An 18,188-nucleotide genomic window follows, 5' to 3' on the forward strand; every position below is an offset into this window, starting at 1 on the left:
TGTTTATAGAAAAACAGTTTGCCCTGGGTTTAGCTTGTCAGGCGGTGCTGACGGTCTTGCTCTAACCATCTCAAACAACGTTATATTAATGCGTAAGTAGCTAGCAGTTATATTGCTGTAGTTCAGATGGAGCTCATTTAAACTATTTAAAGCGTTGGGTAGTTTAATCTATTGAAATGCATTATATTTTTACATGATCATCGTATGTTTTGAATGTAAAATCTTAACTTGTAAAGTAAGTAACGTTATTAGTATCTTTTTTTCCAGTATTATAATTATACTAATGATATTATTATTATTGTTATTATTATATTAAAACTGTCGAATAAATGTATTAGATTAAAAAGTACAATATTTCCTTCTGAATTGTAGAGTAGAAGTATTGTTTTTCTGTCTTGTTAATATTAAAACTGTTTGCATGGAATGCTATATTATACTGATGGCACTCTAACAAGATACCATGGAGCCATTGACTATCTTTGTCTGGAGCCTGAGGGCAGAACATGCACTCCCTGACCAGATAGAGGAGACTGCATCGACTCTGTATTATGACTGTATTTCACTCATAAATAAGCTGATGTAGAGGGCTTCTCGTTAGTTATATTTTCTGTGCTTTGCTGTAAGCGCTGCAAACTGACTCTACTTGCAAGTAAAAACTAATTACATGTTCAGTGTTTCTTTCCATCTCTTGATAAATAATTCTTTTTACAAGTATATGGTCGTATAAAATGAAAATACCAAAGTTAAGTTACTTAAAGTGAAAATCCTTAAGATGTCAGTCCATGAAGAATTTGTATTTCAGTAAAAGAACTTTTTTTTTTAATTATTTCTATGGACGTGTACTATGGAATATGGAATATGCCTCCAAATCACGTTTCTTTACCTTCCCTCGCGATATTCCGGCAACTGTGGTGTAACCTGGGTGTAACACATCACATATCAGCTAACTAAGCTAAGCTAACTAGCTGCTACAGAGTGACATGTAGTCAACTTTACACTCAGTCTCAATAAAGGAGCTTCCTGAGTGATTGGGACATGGAGTTAAGAAATATCAAGGACCAGGTAGTAAATAAAACTTAACGTTAGATAACTAAGATTAACTTTACACTGCAAACAGCTGGCTATTCATGTTAGCGACATATCGTGCAAAAGTTTGCTACAAGGCTAGTTGATGTTACAATTTCTTTGCTTTGCAAAATTAGATTTTTGTTTCAATTGTGTAATGCACCTAGACCCTATCATAAGAGTAAATGGGCTTCCTGGTAAATGAAGTCCAAACCCTGGTACACAAACATTTCAATCTTTAAATGGATCCATATTTCTCTTTTGTATAACGTTACCTACGTTTGCTTAACATTATCTGTGTAAGACAGATCCTGGCGAGTCATTCCTCAATTTTCTAAATATTCGCTAAAAGTGCTAGGAGTCTTGCATGATTCATCCAAGGAAAGTGGTATTGTTCTTCAGTTAAATGATTAGTTTTACGTGACGTCTTTATCTTTACTGAAACAGACATCATTTCAATTAAAATATTTTCTCAAGACAATTTAAACATTGATATATCTTCTGGAAATGCAAAGAAGATATACTCAGACATGTAACAGTTTATTGGCATCTCAGCAGTCTTGAATGTATTTTTGGTCCCAGTGGGTTTCAGCTAAGTTTGCTGATGAAAGCTGTTAGTTGAAAATAAGCGTAATCACCGCTTTTATGGTTTTTGTTGCTTTCTGCAACACAAAAATCTAGGAAAATATAATGAACTGCACCTAATTTTTATCTAATTTTAACATTTATTTTTGTGACTGTGAAGGCTCATGCACATTATGCTATTCAGTGTTTGTTTATGCACTCACATGATTGCTGTCCATTTTATTATAAATAGTGGAATCTCAATTTTTTATGATGGTATAAATAGCCATATGCACACTGACTGTGGGCCTGACAGCTCACAGTCCCATGGTGCGAGGTGCCTTATAATAGGCTAAGTGCAGACTGTGGTACTGATTGACAGTGTGCAGGAATGTTCTCTTCTCTAACATTTTCTTTTGTTGTGTCTCATCTCTCTTTCAGTCTCCATTGGTCCAGGCTATATTCAGCCGGAACGCAGAAGAAGTGACATTTTTGTTGAACCATAATGAAGATGTCAATTCACTGGTAATTTTATCCCACGTTAACTCTGCACTCATGTTGTTGTTTTTGTTGTGGTGTCAAATTTGCAATCATAATTTGGGTTAAGATGAAGCTTCTACAAATGGTTAAGTTATATATCTCTGCTGTACTCGCCGTAGCTTTCTTGGTTGCCGCACAGCTTTTCTTTACTTGTAAAGTCAAACTTGTGTATGTGTTTGGTTACTGTCAGTTTGCTAAGCATGTTTTCTGGACACATTTGATGCAAAATGTCTGTTTGATAAAAAGTTTCATATGGACATGGGGGACAACTTGTAGTCAGAATATAACATATACGTTCCGGATTATCTGATTAAAAAGAAGGAAAATGTGTTTCTCTTTTCTCTCAGGACCAAGTACAAAGCACACCCCTTCATGCTGCTGCTTATTTGGGTGATGTCCACACTATGGACCTACTTATTACTTCAGGTAGAAAACCCCTTTTTCTCACTTTGAAATACGTCATAGTACAAAAAGGGCTGATCATCAACTACATACAAATCAGCCTTTTTAGTAAGTCAGTCAATTACAGAGGAACTGAAATTCACACAAAACACTCAAAATGTTGCTTTTGCGTTCTATTACAGGTGCAAATGTCAACGCTAAGGATCAGTGTTTGCTGACCCCTTTACATCGAGCAGCTGCCTCTCGAAATGAAGTATGTTCCTATTTTTGAAAATACAGAGGGAGAAGGACGTTTCTAAGGACTTGAACACCATATTGTAATGTTTGAATTATGTGTGTTTTCCCCAGAAAGCTGTGGAGTTGCTACTAAAGCACAGAGCGGAGGTCAACACACAGGACAAGTACTTGCATACACCTTTACACATGGCAGCTGCAAAGTGGGCCATAGGCTGCGCTCAAGCTCTGATACCACATGTGTTCGGCCTGGATGTTGCCGACAGGTCAGGGAGGACACCACTGCATCATGCATCGCACAGCGGCCATGAAGAGGTACACTATAAAGTTGATGGTATTAACCAAAGTCGTCGTCCTGATCTTTTTCCATGTCAAATGTAATACATTTGACAGTTATAATTCCAATACATAACAATGCTGGAAACTACATTTGCTTTAGAAAAGTGAATGACTGGCGGACATTTTTTTGGTTTCTGGCAGTTGTTGCAGCATTTGATATAGATTCATATAGTAACCTAGTTTCACCTGATATTTGCTCCTATAACCAGAGCCCTAATAGAGTAATTGTTCAAGTATCCTAGACTGTTGTCAAGACAAAATGACACAATCCCGTGGACTATAGTTATAGACACACTGGTTGACCAACTTATTATGTTTCTGCAGTTGGTGAACTTGCTCTTGAGCAAAGGTGCCAGTGTGAGTGCCAAAGATAAGAAGGAAAGGCAGGCAATCCACTGGGCTGCATACATTGGTAAGCGGTGTCATTCTCCTAAGAGACACAAATATATTGTCACTTTTTACCCAGGATGAAAGCTTTCTCCTGTTTATCTCTTTCTATTTTTGGAGAATAGACTCTTTAACAAGCAACAGGTTATTTCACTGAGGAACAAGAGTTAAATGTCAACCTGTGTTTAGAGGGAATGTATATGGCTAACATGCTGTCAAATCTAATGTACACCTCTGTCTTACTGGATGGCTGTGGCATCATTGCACATTGGCTATTTGATTGGTTAAGCTATGAATTTGATTATATAGTTGAAAGTTTAAACGACAACATTTTTGACAAACAGCTGTTGATTTATTATAACGGTATATGACTGGCTTGGCTTATCAACACAACCTCAGTCTATTTAAATTAGAGGGGTTGTTGACAGAAAAAAAGTGTCTTAACAAGATAAAAAAAATCTGGTGGATATTGTTTCAAACAGGAGAGATTGGTGGAATGTGACGTGCGTGCATGGCAGAGACTCGTAGTAAATGTTAAGCTCTTCTTTCAGGCCATGTGGAGGTTGTGAAGCTGCTGGTGTCTCACGGTGCTGATGTGATGTGCAAGGACAAATGTGGTTACACTCCGCTCCACGCCGCAGCTGCCAGTGGACAGTTAGACGTGGTCAAATATCTGTTGAGACTGGTGGTGGAGGTAACGTAGCTCACGCCCATCACTATAAGTAAACTCAAATCGTAAAAAATGATTACAGCTGTCATGTATTTTATGTACTGTATGTTCTGTGAGTCTTAATTTACCTAATTAGTTTCCTGACATCTTAATACTTTAAAGTCAGGAAACATTACACTCCCAAAACACAGCATGCGGTAGTTATACATGGTTTGATCAGGGCTTAATTTGTAAAGTGGGAGGTCCCGGAGCGCGGAGTGGGGGTGGATCCGGCGACTCAAAACGGGGGTTGGAGGTAACGGAACAAAGACAAATTACACTGCCTACGTAGCTTCTCTGACTAAAAAAACCTAAACAACGCTGTGTGTACATCAGGGCAATGTTTATTTTAATTTCAGAACATGCACTGCATGGGTACGAAATGTAATGTCTCCACATTCTTGATCGGCAGAAATGATTTATGCTTGTTTGGGATCCGACTGCCAGCGTATTTGAACAAGTTAAACAAACTTTGTTGTCTTTTTGACATTTTTCCCCTGAGTGAAACGAGGCTAACAGCAATCTCAACCAGCACAAGCGCATGTGTCACTTGAAGTGCCTCCCCTCCCTCCGTCCCTCTGCCCCCTCTGTCTTACCCTGAAAGTTCACCTCAAAACGCATCGAAAATGCAAACAAGAGATTTTTTGTGGAACTTCAATGGGGAATAATATAAAGACTAACGAGACAGATAACAACATTGAACACTACACAAACAGTAAACATAAACAGTAATTTATTTTTTTCATTTAGGCGATTCATTTTTCATAATGACACAGGAGGTGCCGGATCCAATAAAAAAAGGTTCCGGGTCCAACGTCGGAGGTACCGGAACATGTTCCGGGCGTGTTCCGGCTCAAATTAAGCCCTGCGTTTGGTATAAGATTAGGCACCAATAACATGGTATCCTGCAGAGCTCCAGGCTTGGTTTGATGTTGATCCTGCTCTATGTCTCTAATCATGTTGCTGCCTCATCATCAGTAATCTGCTTTTTGCTGATGATACCATCTGGTCACAAAATGCATTACTACATTCACAACTAAAGCTAATATTAGTTTTAAGAATCACCTTTTAAACAAGCCAAATCTTTCAAACCAGACTTCTTCTTTTTTCCTTTTCTTTAAAAGATTCCTCCAGGCATCATCAGCACTGCAAGTCACTTGACTCTTGACGCTGAATAATCTTCAGTGCTTCTTCAGCTGCCAATAGACTGTCATGCTTACAAATCACCAGCCATGTTTCATTTCATACACATCAATTGTTTTCCTCCTCAGACTGATGAACCTAACATTTTTGGGAATACAGCGCTCCACATGGCCTGTCACACGGGGCAGGACGCTGTGGCCACTGAGCTGGTGAACTGTGGTGCCAACATCAATCAGCCCAACCACAATGGCAGCACCCCGCTGCATCTGTCTGCCGCCTCCTCCAGCGGGGTGCTGTGTCTCGAGCTGCTAATCAACAATGGTGCTGATGTCAACGTGCAGGTAAAGAGCCTTTAGAGTTTTTAGAGCAATTGTGGATTTGATAAGAACAAAAAGAAGAAATAATGATGTATAACTGGATCGTAGTCATTGTTCAGCGGATTAAATGTACAATGTGCAGATGATTTATGTCATTCTTTTAACTTAACATGTTTCCTTTTCCTCTGTTTAACAGAATAAGGAAGGAAAGAGCCCTCTGCATATGGCTTCTATGCACGGGCGGTTCACGGGCTCCCAGATTCTGATACAAAATGGTAGCATATTTACACTATCCCCAGCATCGTCTCTTAACACGATTGATTCTGAAAAACGAAAATGTACCCTCACGATATACTCTTAAACTGACTTCAGATATCAGCGCATGTCCTCACTCAGCTGAAACACATCATATTCACATCATGTTTCCTTCTCCCTCTGTACACAGGTGCGGAGATTGACTGTGCTGATATGTTTGGAAACACGCCTCTTCATGTTGCTGCCAGATATGGTCAGGAGTTGCTGGTCAGCACTCTGCTGACAAATGGTGCTGATAAGACCAGGTACAGTATATCTGTCCAAACCTGAGATTGTTTTATGTGTGTGTTATTTTCTTGTTGCAGTTACGCTGCAAGAGAAAAGCATTAAGCATTATTACACATACACACAGACTCAATTATTGCACATGATCCTGTAATATTCTGCTTCCAGACTAGGAAGTATATCGACAGAAAAAATATTAAGCTGCACTGTCACTGTCAATACTTCGACATCCAAACCAACAAACTCCAATTTCATACAAGAAATTGTTTCCCACTAAGCACATACTAAACCAACTTATCTTCATTATGATCTCTAAAGACAGGGGATTCATGGGATGCTTCCACTGCATTTGGCGGTGCTCTACGGATTTCCAGACTGTTGTCGAAAGTTACTGTCCAATGGTGAGAATCTGTTTGAGTCAATTTATCCTATCCCTTTTAACATTTTAATTTTACTGACACACCCCAAAATGTTTCCACTTCACAAAGTGTTATTGTTGGTTGTGTATCATTCAGGCCATTTTTACATCATGCCGTCTCAAGTGCCGTCAACTGGGGATGATATAAACTTCTTAGACGACCACGGAAGGACTTGCCTGCATGCAGCTGCTTCTGGAGGGTGAGCTAACACACACACACACACACACACACACACACAATGTTATATGCATTACTTTATCTTTACTTTACATACACTGCATTTACATACAGCTGAATAGTTCGACTTATTTTTAAAAATCTGCGTTCTACAATATCTTTAACTATGATCAGTGTCTCAATTGATCATAGTTAATAAAGATATTGGAATCGTTTTGCAATGTAATGCCTATCATCTAGACAGTTTGACGAATTATTTTCCATGTCTAAATATTGACAATAATTTAGGAACATCTTCTGCTTATTTTTTGGGCGGATTTTGGTCACAATAAAATCCATTGTATAGCTTAAATCTCGTCTTGCTGTGTTAGTGTCTATGTTTTCTAAACTTATGGATGATTGCAGTACATTAATATAAACAATACTGTATGAAAACGCAGCAATAAATGACACAATCAATTCTTTCTTACATTTTGGAAGTATTATACATTTTGTTTGCTAATAGCTCTGCTTCAAGTGTGGTGTCATTACTTGAAACACTACTGACAACTTTTTTTTCTTTTGTGACAGAAATGTTGACTGTCTGAACTTGCTGTTAAATAGTGCTGCTGCTGAACTGGATGTAAAAGATCATTTGGGACGGTAAGCAGCACTGAATAGCTGGAGCTAAGAGTTTAACTCTGGTGTTACCTGATATCACAGCTGTCTCCTGTTGCACCTCGCAGATCTCCTTTGCACTATGCTGCAGCTAACGGTAACAGCCAATGCACCATCTCCCTGGTGAGAGCTGGCGCGGAGGTCAACGAGCTGGATCTGACGGGCTGCAGCCCTCTGCACTACGCTGCTGCTTCACACACCTTTTGTGGGTGAGATAGCATTTACTGCCATTTCAATTTGCTCAAGGACAACATCCTGTGGACAGTTTTTCTTTTAAAAATCCAGAATTCATTCAAGCCAGTTTTAAAAGCGTCCACCTTTCTTTCCACAGAGAGGAAACGAACTCTGAGCCTGACCACAGTGAGGGAAAGGAACAAGAAGCCTCTCTGTAAGTCTCATATGTCAGTCATATTAAACACATTCTTAATCATAAAGTAGATACACTTTTATCTTTATACTAGATCTGCTCTTTGGTGCAGAATCCACAATAATCAGTCAGTAAATAACATCTGGAGGTATTGTTGGAATATGTGTATGAAATAGGTGTCAACAGAGCGAAGCAAACCTTTTCCGTTCTTTTAAAAAGTATCAGAGGTCAGAAAAAAAGTCACAATCAAATCTGTGCAACTATGAGACCAAATTGGTCCAAGAAAAGGTGAAAATCTGACTTTTATTATGTAAGATGATGAAAACATTTGTAAGACTTTGGACACTTTACAGAAAAAGTGTTTTATTTTTTATGTAATAAAAATGCATTAAAAATAAATTTTGCTTTGGTGTACTTGATATTTAAAAACAAATAGCAACACACACAATAGCAATACACAGAAAAGCCATGTTTCATTTAACGGAACCCTTAATGCATTTCCCAAAGACATCGGGAAGTGGATGTTTGTAAAACACTTCATATAATGGGTCTCTTTGATTACTTGCTGTAAGAAGAATAAAACCCAGACAAGATTATAATGTTGTGCTCTGTGTGTTCAGGTGTTTAGACTTCTTGCTTGACAGTGGGGCGAACCCAACTCTGAAGAACAGCAACGGTTACAGTGCCGTCCACTATGCAGCAGCTTATGGGAACAAACAGCATCTGGAACTGGTCAGTGGTATCTTAGGTTATGATTTTTCTTCTTCTTGTTAATCAATTGCAGACTAGACCCAATTGAAGTGTTCTTTTTTGTCTTTTTTCTTCTCTCAATCTTGCAGCTCCTGGAGATTTCATTCAACTGTCTAGAAGAGGTTGAAAGTAATATTCCAGTCAGTCCTTTGCACTTAGCTGTGAGTGGCACATGATTACAGTGAATACACTGGAAAAAGATGTGACTTTTTAACTTGAAGACTGCATATTTACAAGCCTTTGACTCTACTGCTATTATGCATTCTGCTGTTACAGGCGTATTATGGTCACCGTGAGGCACTGCGGTTGCTTTGTGAGACATTGGTAAGTCTGGATGTGCGGGACATTGAAGGCAGAACTGCTCTCCACCTGGCTGCTCAGAGAGGTTTTGCCCCATGTGTGGAGGTGCTGCTGAAGCATCAAGCCTCTTACACACTGAAGGAGCATAAGCGCAAGTGGACGGCTCTCCATGCTGCAGGTGTGTGTGTGTGTGTGTGTGTGTGTGTGTGTGTGTGTGTGTGTGTGTGTGTGTGTGTGTGCGTGCGCTGGATCCTGGGTGGTTTAAGGAAAGCCTTATAAGATAGGATTTCTACAACTCTACAGTGGTGTTGATATGGACATTGTTATGAGAATAAACCATATTGTTTTACGGTTAACAAGTTTTTTTAGTTTTCATTTTAAAATATATAGAACTTTATAATCTATGTAATTAATCTGTGAAACTGATATTTGTTTTACTTGATATTTCCCTTCTACTGTTTTTCCCCTGTGCAGCTGCTGAGGGCCAAATGGACTGTCTGCTTTTATTGGTCAACGGGGAGCAAAGTGCCGACATCATCGACAGTCCAGATACACAGGGACAGTGAGTCACGTAATGTAACGGTTGACTTGGTAAAGACCTGACATGTAGAATAGAATACATTTTATTGTCATTGGACAGCAGCTGTCCAACGAAATAGTTTTACAACTAAACAAAAAAAAAAATGCAGGTTACTTTACCACCAAATATCCAACAATTTTTTACTATTCTGACACAATTATCCTCACAGCAGTCAGTTTTTTCTATTGTTTTCTTTTTTGTCGTATACAGGACGGCTCTCATGCTGGCAGCTTTGGGACAGCACACCGACTGTGTCCACATCCTGTTGGAGAAAGGAGCAAAGGCTGATGCTGCAGACAAAAAGGGCTTTACTGCATTACACAGAGCTGTAGGTGTACTTGCTGTGTGTGTGTGTGTGTGTGTGTGTGTGTGTGTGTGTGTGTGTGCAGTACATGTCTTCTCACTTTATTAATGGCACTTAATAATGTAAATGAGGGATATGTCCCTTTACAGAGTCCTTGGCATTCCAGATGTGTTGTTTTATCTCTCATATCATAACTTTTGTCGTCCCACTGCAGGCCATGTTGGGCAGTGAGGACTGTGTATCTGCTCTGTTGGAACATGGGGCCTCTGCTCTGTGTAGAGACTCTCAGGGAAGGACCCCGCTGCACCTTGTAGCGTCCCGCGGCCACACGGAGCTACTTCGAACTTTGCTAAAGGCTGCTACGAAAGCTGACCCTCTGGACTCCATATTGGACTACAGAGGCTACACACCCGCCCACTGGGCTGCCCACCACGGTGAGACGTCAGGGAAATGTGGGCAAACCCAACCCGATTCCTGCCCTGTGTTTTATTTTATTTCTTTATGAATGCTTATAGTCTGTGTAATGTCATCAATTATGTATGGGCTGTGTATTCAACTTACATGCACGGATAAAAAAAGTGGTGGAAAATCTGGTTTTTAATCGGGCCTCCGCACAAAACTGCTGGCGAGGTTCAGGCTCAGGTCGGGCTTGGACAGAAACTGTGGGTTCATGCAGGGTCGGGCCTGATTTTCTGGGCCCGATTTTTGCTCTTACATGGACAACAATACAGATAAACATGGCAAAAACATGTATGAATGAACATTTTTCTGTTATCGGTAGTTTTTATACACACTATTATTTTAGCCTTTGAATCATTCCTCTCAGTTAAAACACTTGGTGTTGGTGAGATACTGTATTACCATTTCTTTACAAAGTTTGAAATAATCATTTGTCCATTTGTGTCTGTAGGGCGTGAAGGATGTTTACACATTTTACTTGAAAACAATCTTTTTAGCAACCAGGAGGGAAATCTCTTCACCGCATTGCACTGTGCTCTGTGAGTACTGCAGTAAAAGTAAACGCTCATCATGCATATGTTTATTACATATTAATAAAACTAAATTGAACGTGGTTCTTCAAAGTGTAACAACTCTGTTCTCCCTACGCAGAGTTAATGGACATGATGTTGCTGCTGGACTTCTAGTGAAGACTGTTGGCCCTCAAATTGTTAACGTTAGCGATGCCAAAGGAAGGTGGGTTCTGCTCTGAGATCTGCTAATCACAACAACTCATCATAACAAATATATTTCATGCAGCACTGCCGGTATGGATCAGTCTATGGATCTTGCAAATGTAGAAGTTTTAGGTTTATTTTCAATTCGGGCATGCATCTACAAGCAGTGGTTGTATGTATGCAATTAAATCACTCTTACTACAGCTTAACATTATTATTACCTTTCATTTGGTCCACAAAATTGTCTGTTTTTATGCAAATATTAGTCAGAAAAGGTTATATTGTATGATATGTAAAATAGTCATTACAAACATTTTATTCAAACCTCAAATGTATTGATAACTCTGATGTAGAATTGTGTTAAGCTTGTATTTTGTTATCTTGAAAGGTTCAACAAAGACCTTTCATAGCTTGCAGAAAGATGCAAATTGAACCGTATGTTCATGTGTATGTGTGAGTGCAGGACCCCGCTGCATGCGGCTGCTTATTCAGGAAATGTTGCTGGGCTCCAGCTGGTCCTGGCCCAGGGAGCTGAAGTCAATGCTGTGGATCATTGTCGATGCTCTCCTGTGATGGTTGCTGCTGCCTGTGGACAGACTATGGCTGTTGGTATGTGATTTAAATTACCCTCATCTACATCTGAGAAACCTTAAAATACATCAGGACCATTTTCAGCTCAAGAGGAGGACAAAACTACATGATGTTTTTTTGCAAGAGATATTAAAAGTCCCTCTTTCATCCATCTTTCCTCTCTAATAATTTATGTTCAAGCACTCAATCACACATAGTGATTTAAGAAACACAGGAATTCTTATTAGAGATGTTCTCCGATACTGCCTAAAACGCTGGTATCGGGAAGTACTGGAGTTTATGCACCGATCCGATACCACGTAATAAAGCCCTAAAGAAAAAATATGTTAAAGTAGTTTATTTATGTTCTTTTCCGTTATAACTGACTGTCAAACTGCAGAATAAAAGAACGTTCTGTGGCATTCATGTTTCACAAAGAGTTTAACCTGAGCCAGACCGACAACAAAGATAGAAATCATATCACATCCAAACAGGGATAGTAGTATATAGTTCTTAAAACATAATAAAATATATGATACACTGGTATCGGATCGTCGGTACCCGGTATCGGTATCGGGAAGCAAAAAATGGTATCGGACCATCTCTAATTCTTATGTCTCCTTTTAGCACGTGGGAACAGTTTTTTTTGGCCCTCAAAGTCCTCACTGATGGTTACCTTTAATACACCATATACATCTGTTGCACTGATTGGAAGTTGCTAATTTATAAAATATAAAGGTCTGTGTTCGTTGTGAAAGGTGTCTTTATTTTTTGCATTTCAGAGTTCTTGCTGCACAAAGCGAAGCCAGACCTGACCCTGGTGGATGTCAATAATAACACTGCCCTTCACTTAGCCTGCATTAAGGTCACATACACAAACAAATGCATGTACTGTATGCATGCAGTGGCACAATGAAACATTGTGCACGTGTGTAGCCACAGTAATGTAACAAGTGTCAGATAAGATAATAACCTGCTAAGATATAGTAAATCGGGTTAAGAATGTAATCAAACATGTTTTCAAAATTAACATTGTTTTTCATTTCATACTACCTTATTTATCCTGCAATGGCTCATAACAGTAAGAATGTAATGTGTAATAATAATGTGGTGCTATAACATTGTTTGGTTTGAAATTGACTAAATTATGCAAATTAAGTGAAGGATTTGATTACATTTTCAGCCACAACTTATGGCATTGACTACTTATTACATTTTCAGGCAGTTTGGTCGAAATGATGTGATTTAGCAATATTGTACAATGTGTTTTATTCTGCAGGGTCATGAGATGTGTGCCCTGTTGATCCTTGGAGAGATCAGCGACTCCTCCCTCATAAATGCAACAAACAGCGCTCTCCAAATGTGAGTCGTCCTAAAGCGCTGGCTGCTATACGTGAATGCTGTTAATTGAGAATACCAACTCATCAAAACTTGATCAAACTGAGAAATGTAGGAAGTAATTAACTTGGAATTTATGAATAAGGAAATCAACCAGTATGGATTCTGAAGTTTAGTATTAAGCGTGCAACGGAAAGTTTGAAAAATGAAGTCACAACATTGCGAGAAAAAAGTTATAATATCATGACAAAATCTAATACTCCATCATAAACAGGTGAAGGGAACTTTCGAGGGTTTTTGTTTTAATCAGTCTTTTTATTGTATTTTCACATACAACAAACGACAGATACATAACAACCCACATTCCATCCACCCACATCGCACCACTGCTACAAAGAAAAGCGGACTATAAAATAAAAAGAAAAAGAAAAGGAGGACTACAACATTCACATCATACAATGTCATTAGAGTCCATCTGTTCGACCAATGTAAGAACAGGTTGCCAGATATTACTGAATTTATTATTATTACCTTGTAAATAATGACGAATTTGCTCAAGAGTTAAATACTGCATAACATTGTTGATCCAGTGTTTTAATACAGGTGGAGACTTATCCTTCCATTTTAATAAAACAATGCGTCTAGCCAAGAGAGTTGCAAATGTTATCACAGTTCTATCCCATTTGTCTATGCCAAGTTCCTGTGGTACTACTCTAAAAATGGCAATGACCGGTGATGGGTCAATATGAGTATGCAATGCTCTAGAAAGAAAAGCAAAAATCAGCTCCCAAAACTCAGACAATTTAGGGCAGCTCCAAAACATATGTGACAGAGTGCCCGGCTCTGTATTACATCGATCACACTCTGGGTCAATATCAGGTGCAATTTTGGCCAACTTTGCTTTTGACCAATGTAACCGGTGAGTAACTTTAAACTGGATAATGGTATGACGTAGGCAGATACAGGATGAGTGTATGTTATTGAGAACAGCCTGCCATAGCTCGTCTGATATTTCTGTATTCAGCTCTCCCTCCCATTGATGTTTTAATGCTGTCAATGGCTTCAGATTATCCATGCTGAGTGGAGAGTACAACCTGCCAGCAACCTCCCAAAGCCAAAGGGGTATCTTAAAACTTTCGAGGGTTTTTAAGGTCATTGTCAGCTGCAGGCTGTTCATCTAAGATGCCTCTGTTTTTCTGCTATTTCTTTTTCAAATGTATTATAAAAAAGGAAATGCATTGTAATGATGCTGGTAAACATTTTTTTTTTTACTATAATTGAATATCAATAGTAGGTTTTGTATATTAACAAGGTACCCTGATATCAACGTGAAGAAAGTTGTCCATGTGTACAGTATTGACTCGCCTGTCATCGGCCCCAGTAACATTTCATGTAAAAACGTTTGATATGGTTGCTTTAAAGAGGTTTCTTTCTGTCTCATGCAGGCCCCTTCACATTGCAGCAAGGAAAGGCCTGGCGACTGTAGTGCAGGTGTTATTGAGCAGAGGAGCAGCAGTCATGGCTGTAGATGAGGAAGGTAAGCAGGAATAATTATATTTCTGTGATACAATACCAAAGCATTCTGTGTTTCCTGACAAACAAAAAAAAAAGTTACTGGAGGACACTGTAGGAGAATTCTTTGCCTCTTGGCCCTCTGTAGGTCACACGCCGGCTCTGGCCTGTGCCCCAAACAAGAATGTGGCAGACTGTCTGGCCCTGATCCTCTCCACCATGAAGCCTTTCCCACCGAGAGAGGCCGGCGCCGGTACAGCCTCTCACTTCAACCCCATCCTGAAGAACTGCGGCATTGCTTCCACCTGTGGGTCCAGCAGTAACTTGTGCCACGCCTAAGTCAAGGTGCCACACAGGTGTTTGATGGAGTGAAATGTCATCCCAGTGTTGCCACGATACTGGAATTTTTGACTTTGATACAATACTTGATATTCAGTACCATTTTCAATACCACAGGGAAAAATTGACATAACTTTGAAGGCATAAAATCTTAGATTTTTATTAAACCGTCATGTGCTTTTGCTAAATTTGTAGTGTTAGCACCTTTTCGTTAGCACTGCTCTGTAGCATGGCTTGCATATGAGGGTCTTTAAGTGTTTTTTGCCCCCAACGTCTCCTCCCAGGCAGCGCAGCAATGGTTATGTTTAGGGTTAGGGTTAGCTGCCTGGAAGGCGCCGTTGGAGGCAAAAAACACCATCGAGCGCATGTGGGCTTGTTTGTATCCTTTGCCTCAAATGCAAAGTATTTCGAAACAGCACTCCTGCTGTTTTCTATGTCAACTAAAACCAGTCGCAGAGGCTCTGCACTTGCCATCTTTAATGAGCCAACACCATAACAAAACCTGCAAGTTATTATATTCAACTGGAGCGAATGAGACGAGTGGCAAGATAGACATCACTGTGAGTGAGAGGAAGTGGGGCTATGCGGGCACTGCAGCGCGTGCGTGCGTCTGTGTGTGTGTGTGTGTGTGTGTGTGTGTGTGTCAACTTGCTATTGGAGAGAAGAGAGAGTATCGGTAGTGCGGAAAATGAGCGTTGAAACCGTTTCAAATATTCAGAATAAATTATGTATCAAAAAATCCATCTATCCCAGTCGAGTCCAAAGTCTCCACACATAACCACGCGCACACATAAGTTTCCAGAAACATGTATGATCATGACATTTATACTTGTGTCATATGCAGCTGCATGCACACTATGCTCATGCACCAGTAGCGTTGATTGCTTCTCTAAAGTCTAGTCTTACACATTAGTAATATTAGCAGACCTCTTAGATGATCTTCTCTGTCACATGAGTGGAGTTTAGCACGCATATAGTTATTTTAATGAAGTACTAACCATTAGAAATGAGAAGAAGTTTTAACATGCGCAAGCTACACAAGCCTCTTCACTTGAACCCCGTCAGCTGTCAGTATTGGCTTAATTTCTCGTTAACCACCAAAGCCTGAAATCTCCATGTTTGTCTTCAGCTGATACAAGTGCAAGAAAACTCGGATGAATGTGTGTTTGTTTTGTATCTGCAAGCGCTGTTTTGCATATTATACATTGCTTCTTAATATACTTGTTTTAAAATATCTAACAGGTGCTTTAAACCTTTTTATGCAATTAATAAGACTCTATTTTTCTATCCTGTCCAGAGTGTAGCAGACTGTACACTGATATAAATAACCTTATTATTCTAATATTATCATGATTTACATAAATTACATTTCAGTTTAGTAAGGTCACAAGCATGTGTATAGTAGTAATATAGTTTACCGAGTCTAGTGTATATATAGCTCTTACAATGAAGTTAACCTTATACTTGTATTATCTTGAAATCCCAAATTATTGAGAATTAACCTCAGGTCACTACGTACTGTACTGTGGGTGCAATAAAAAGCACATTTTGAGCTTGATGTTGTGTTACAAATGTATGACAGAAGTTGCATATTTCAGTTAAATAAGCCAGAGAATAAAACAAACAAATGAAAGGTCAAAGAAAGAAAGAAATGTACATTGATATGAACAGTTTTAAGGCACAGGGAAAAAAATAATCTGTCTCTGAGCATTAAGCGTAAAAGTCTTTTGCAAATTTGTAATTAACTATGTCTGCAATTTAAGATGCATTTAATTTTTTTTTACATGAATGAATAAGTGCACATTGCAAGTTCCAAGAGCCGAAGGTGACGTTTTTAAATTGCTTGATTTCCAGCAGCCTCAAACCCAAAGATATTTAATTTACACTATCGGACAAAGAAAAGCAGAAAATCCCTCACGTTTAAGAAGCTGGACCCAGAAAATGTCTGGCATTTTTGCTTGACGAATTAGTTAGATGTTAATTATCAAATGGTCAATTAAATTTCAGTTGTTCAACCCATCAATTTATTGTTTCTTTGTTGTTGCTACAATGTTGTACGTGCGCTTTGAAATGTAATGTAGGAAACTGCTCACATCAAATGCCACTAATAATCTCTGTTAAATACAAGAAACTGAAATCATTGTGTGTCTCGTAAATATTTCACATAATTATGATCAAGAGAAGAAAAACTGGCAACGCCCACAGAATAAAGTCTTTTTTTTTTATTTTATTTTTTTTAGTCATTGTTTTTCACTTGTTAAATAAATAAATAAGCACAATGGCACAAAGACTGCCTCTATCTCTTTAAAGATAACACTTGGGGCAGTGGTGGCCTAAAGGTTTGAGAAGCGAGCTTTCCCCACCCAGATTTATTCGTCTCAGTCCCCTGGACCAGTGGTTCCCAACCTGAGGTCCGGGGACCCCTCAGGGGGGCGGCAAAGATCACAGGGGTGCGCAAGTCTTTATCTGGTTTGAGGTTGAGGTAAAAAAAAATATATATTTGCACATGTTAAACAAATTATGATAATACACTAGAATATATAATGTATACAAAAGTCTGTATAAAAACTATGTATTTTTGTTCTCGCTTAAAATTGTAGGCAGGCTACTTAGTAGGCCAAACCTCCGGGACCTCTTAACCTGGGACCCTTGCTGTCATCAGGTCACCTGCTAGCTGCTATCATCCTCGTTTTTCCTGCCGCCACAGCATCACTATTTTATGAATGAAACATGGCAGAGAAACGTAAAAGTGCTGATAACTCCTCTGTATCAAAAAAGAAAGGAAGGCTCTATCTCGAGAGTTACCTCAACTTCGGTTTCGGAGGGGGGGGGCTCAGCTTTTCTTAGACATAAGTAGGGGGGTCGCCAAGGAAAAAAGGTTGGGAACCACTGCCCTGGACCAGCAGAATAAATCTGGGTGGGGAAAGTGACCCTCCCTCATTACCACCACTGAGGTGTCCTTGAGCAAGGCCCTTAACCACAACTGCTCCAGTGGAGCTGCTCAGTGGCCAGCACCAGATCAGACTGGTTGTACTGGACAGCTTCCAGGTGTGAATGTGTAACTGAGTAAATGTGATCTCAGTTAAACTACCCCATTTTTATTTTTTATAAATGGAGGTTTGCATTACATGTTTATCTTTTTATAATTTGAAAGCTGTTTACAGACTTTTATGTGTTTTCCCCTTTTGCTAATTGATTTCATTTTAATAATACCTGCTGTGTTAAAATGGCTTTAAACTATTTGCACTCTGACATAACAGTTTACATTTAACAGTATGGTGTCCTTCTTAGGTTTATGCAAATATATCAAATTTGAAGGTGCATTTTACAACTTCTAAAGTTACAATAAACATTAGAAACCAGTTCAGTTTGAGCTTGTCCTTCCTTGTTTGATTTGGATGAAATTACTGGGAGGAAATGGTTTGACAATTCTAAACACAAGTTGCAGTGAAATGTTTTG

The 18,188-nt window shown here is 39.1% G+C and overlaps 1 protein-coding gene across 2 annotated transcripts; it reads left to right on the top strand.

Annotated features, from left to right (window-relative positions):
• Positions 1 to 15: 15 nt before the first annotated feature.
• ankrd52b (ankyrin repeat domain 52b) lies at positions 16 to 16,953 on the top strand. Of its 2 annotated transcripts, none has more exons than XM_078248246.1 (28): positions 16 to 92; positions 2,071 to 2,154; positions 2,517 to 2,595; positions 2,754 to 2,824; positions 2,920 to 3,120; positions 3,469 to 3,556; positions 4,083 to 4,225; positions 5,512 to 5,724; positions 5,897 to 5,975; positions 6,146 to 6,260; positions 6,559 to 6,641; positions 6,756 to 6,858; positions 7,407 to 7,478; positions 7,562 to 7,702; positions 7,825 to 7,881; positions 8,481 to 8,592; positions 8,700 to 8,771; positions 8,887 to 9,088; positions 9,385 to 9,472; positions 9,701 to 9,818; positions 10,009 to 10,228; positions 10,705 to 10,792; positions 10,905 to 10,988; positions 11,433 to 11,578; positions 12,322 to 12,404; positions 12,819 to 12,901; positions 14,323 to 14,414; positions 14,538 to 16,953. In XM_078248246.1, exons 3-28 carry the CDS (start codon positions 2,574 to 2,576, stop codon positions 14,726 to 14,728), a joined length of 2,967 nt encoding a protein of 988 aa, XP_078104372.1. In that variant the 5' UTR covers positions 16 to 92; positions 2,071 to 2,154; positions 2,517 to 2,573; the 3' UTR covers positions 14,729 to 16,953. The 2 variants fall into 2 exon arrangements, with proteins under 2 accessions (XP_078104372.1, XP_078104371.1); XM_078248245.1 differs by lacking the exon at positions 16 to 92 and adding an exon at positions 913 to 1,062.
• Positions 16,954 to 18,188: the final 1,235 nt, after the last annotated feature.

The sequence above is a fragment of the Sander vitreus genome, chromosome 4 (assembly GCF_031162955.1).
Source record: "Sander vitreus isolate 19-12246 chromosome 4, sanVit1, whole genome shotgun sequence".
In the NCBI taxonomy this organism is placed as follows: domain Eukaryota; kingdom Metazoa; phylum Chordata; class Actinopteri; order Perciformes; family Percidae; genus Sander; species Sander vitreus.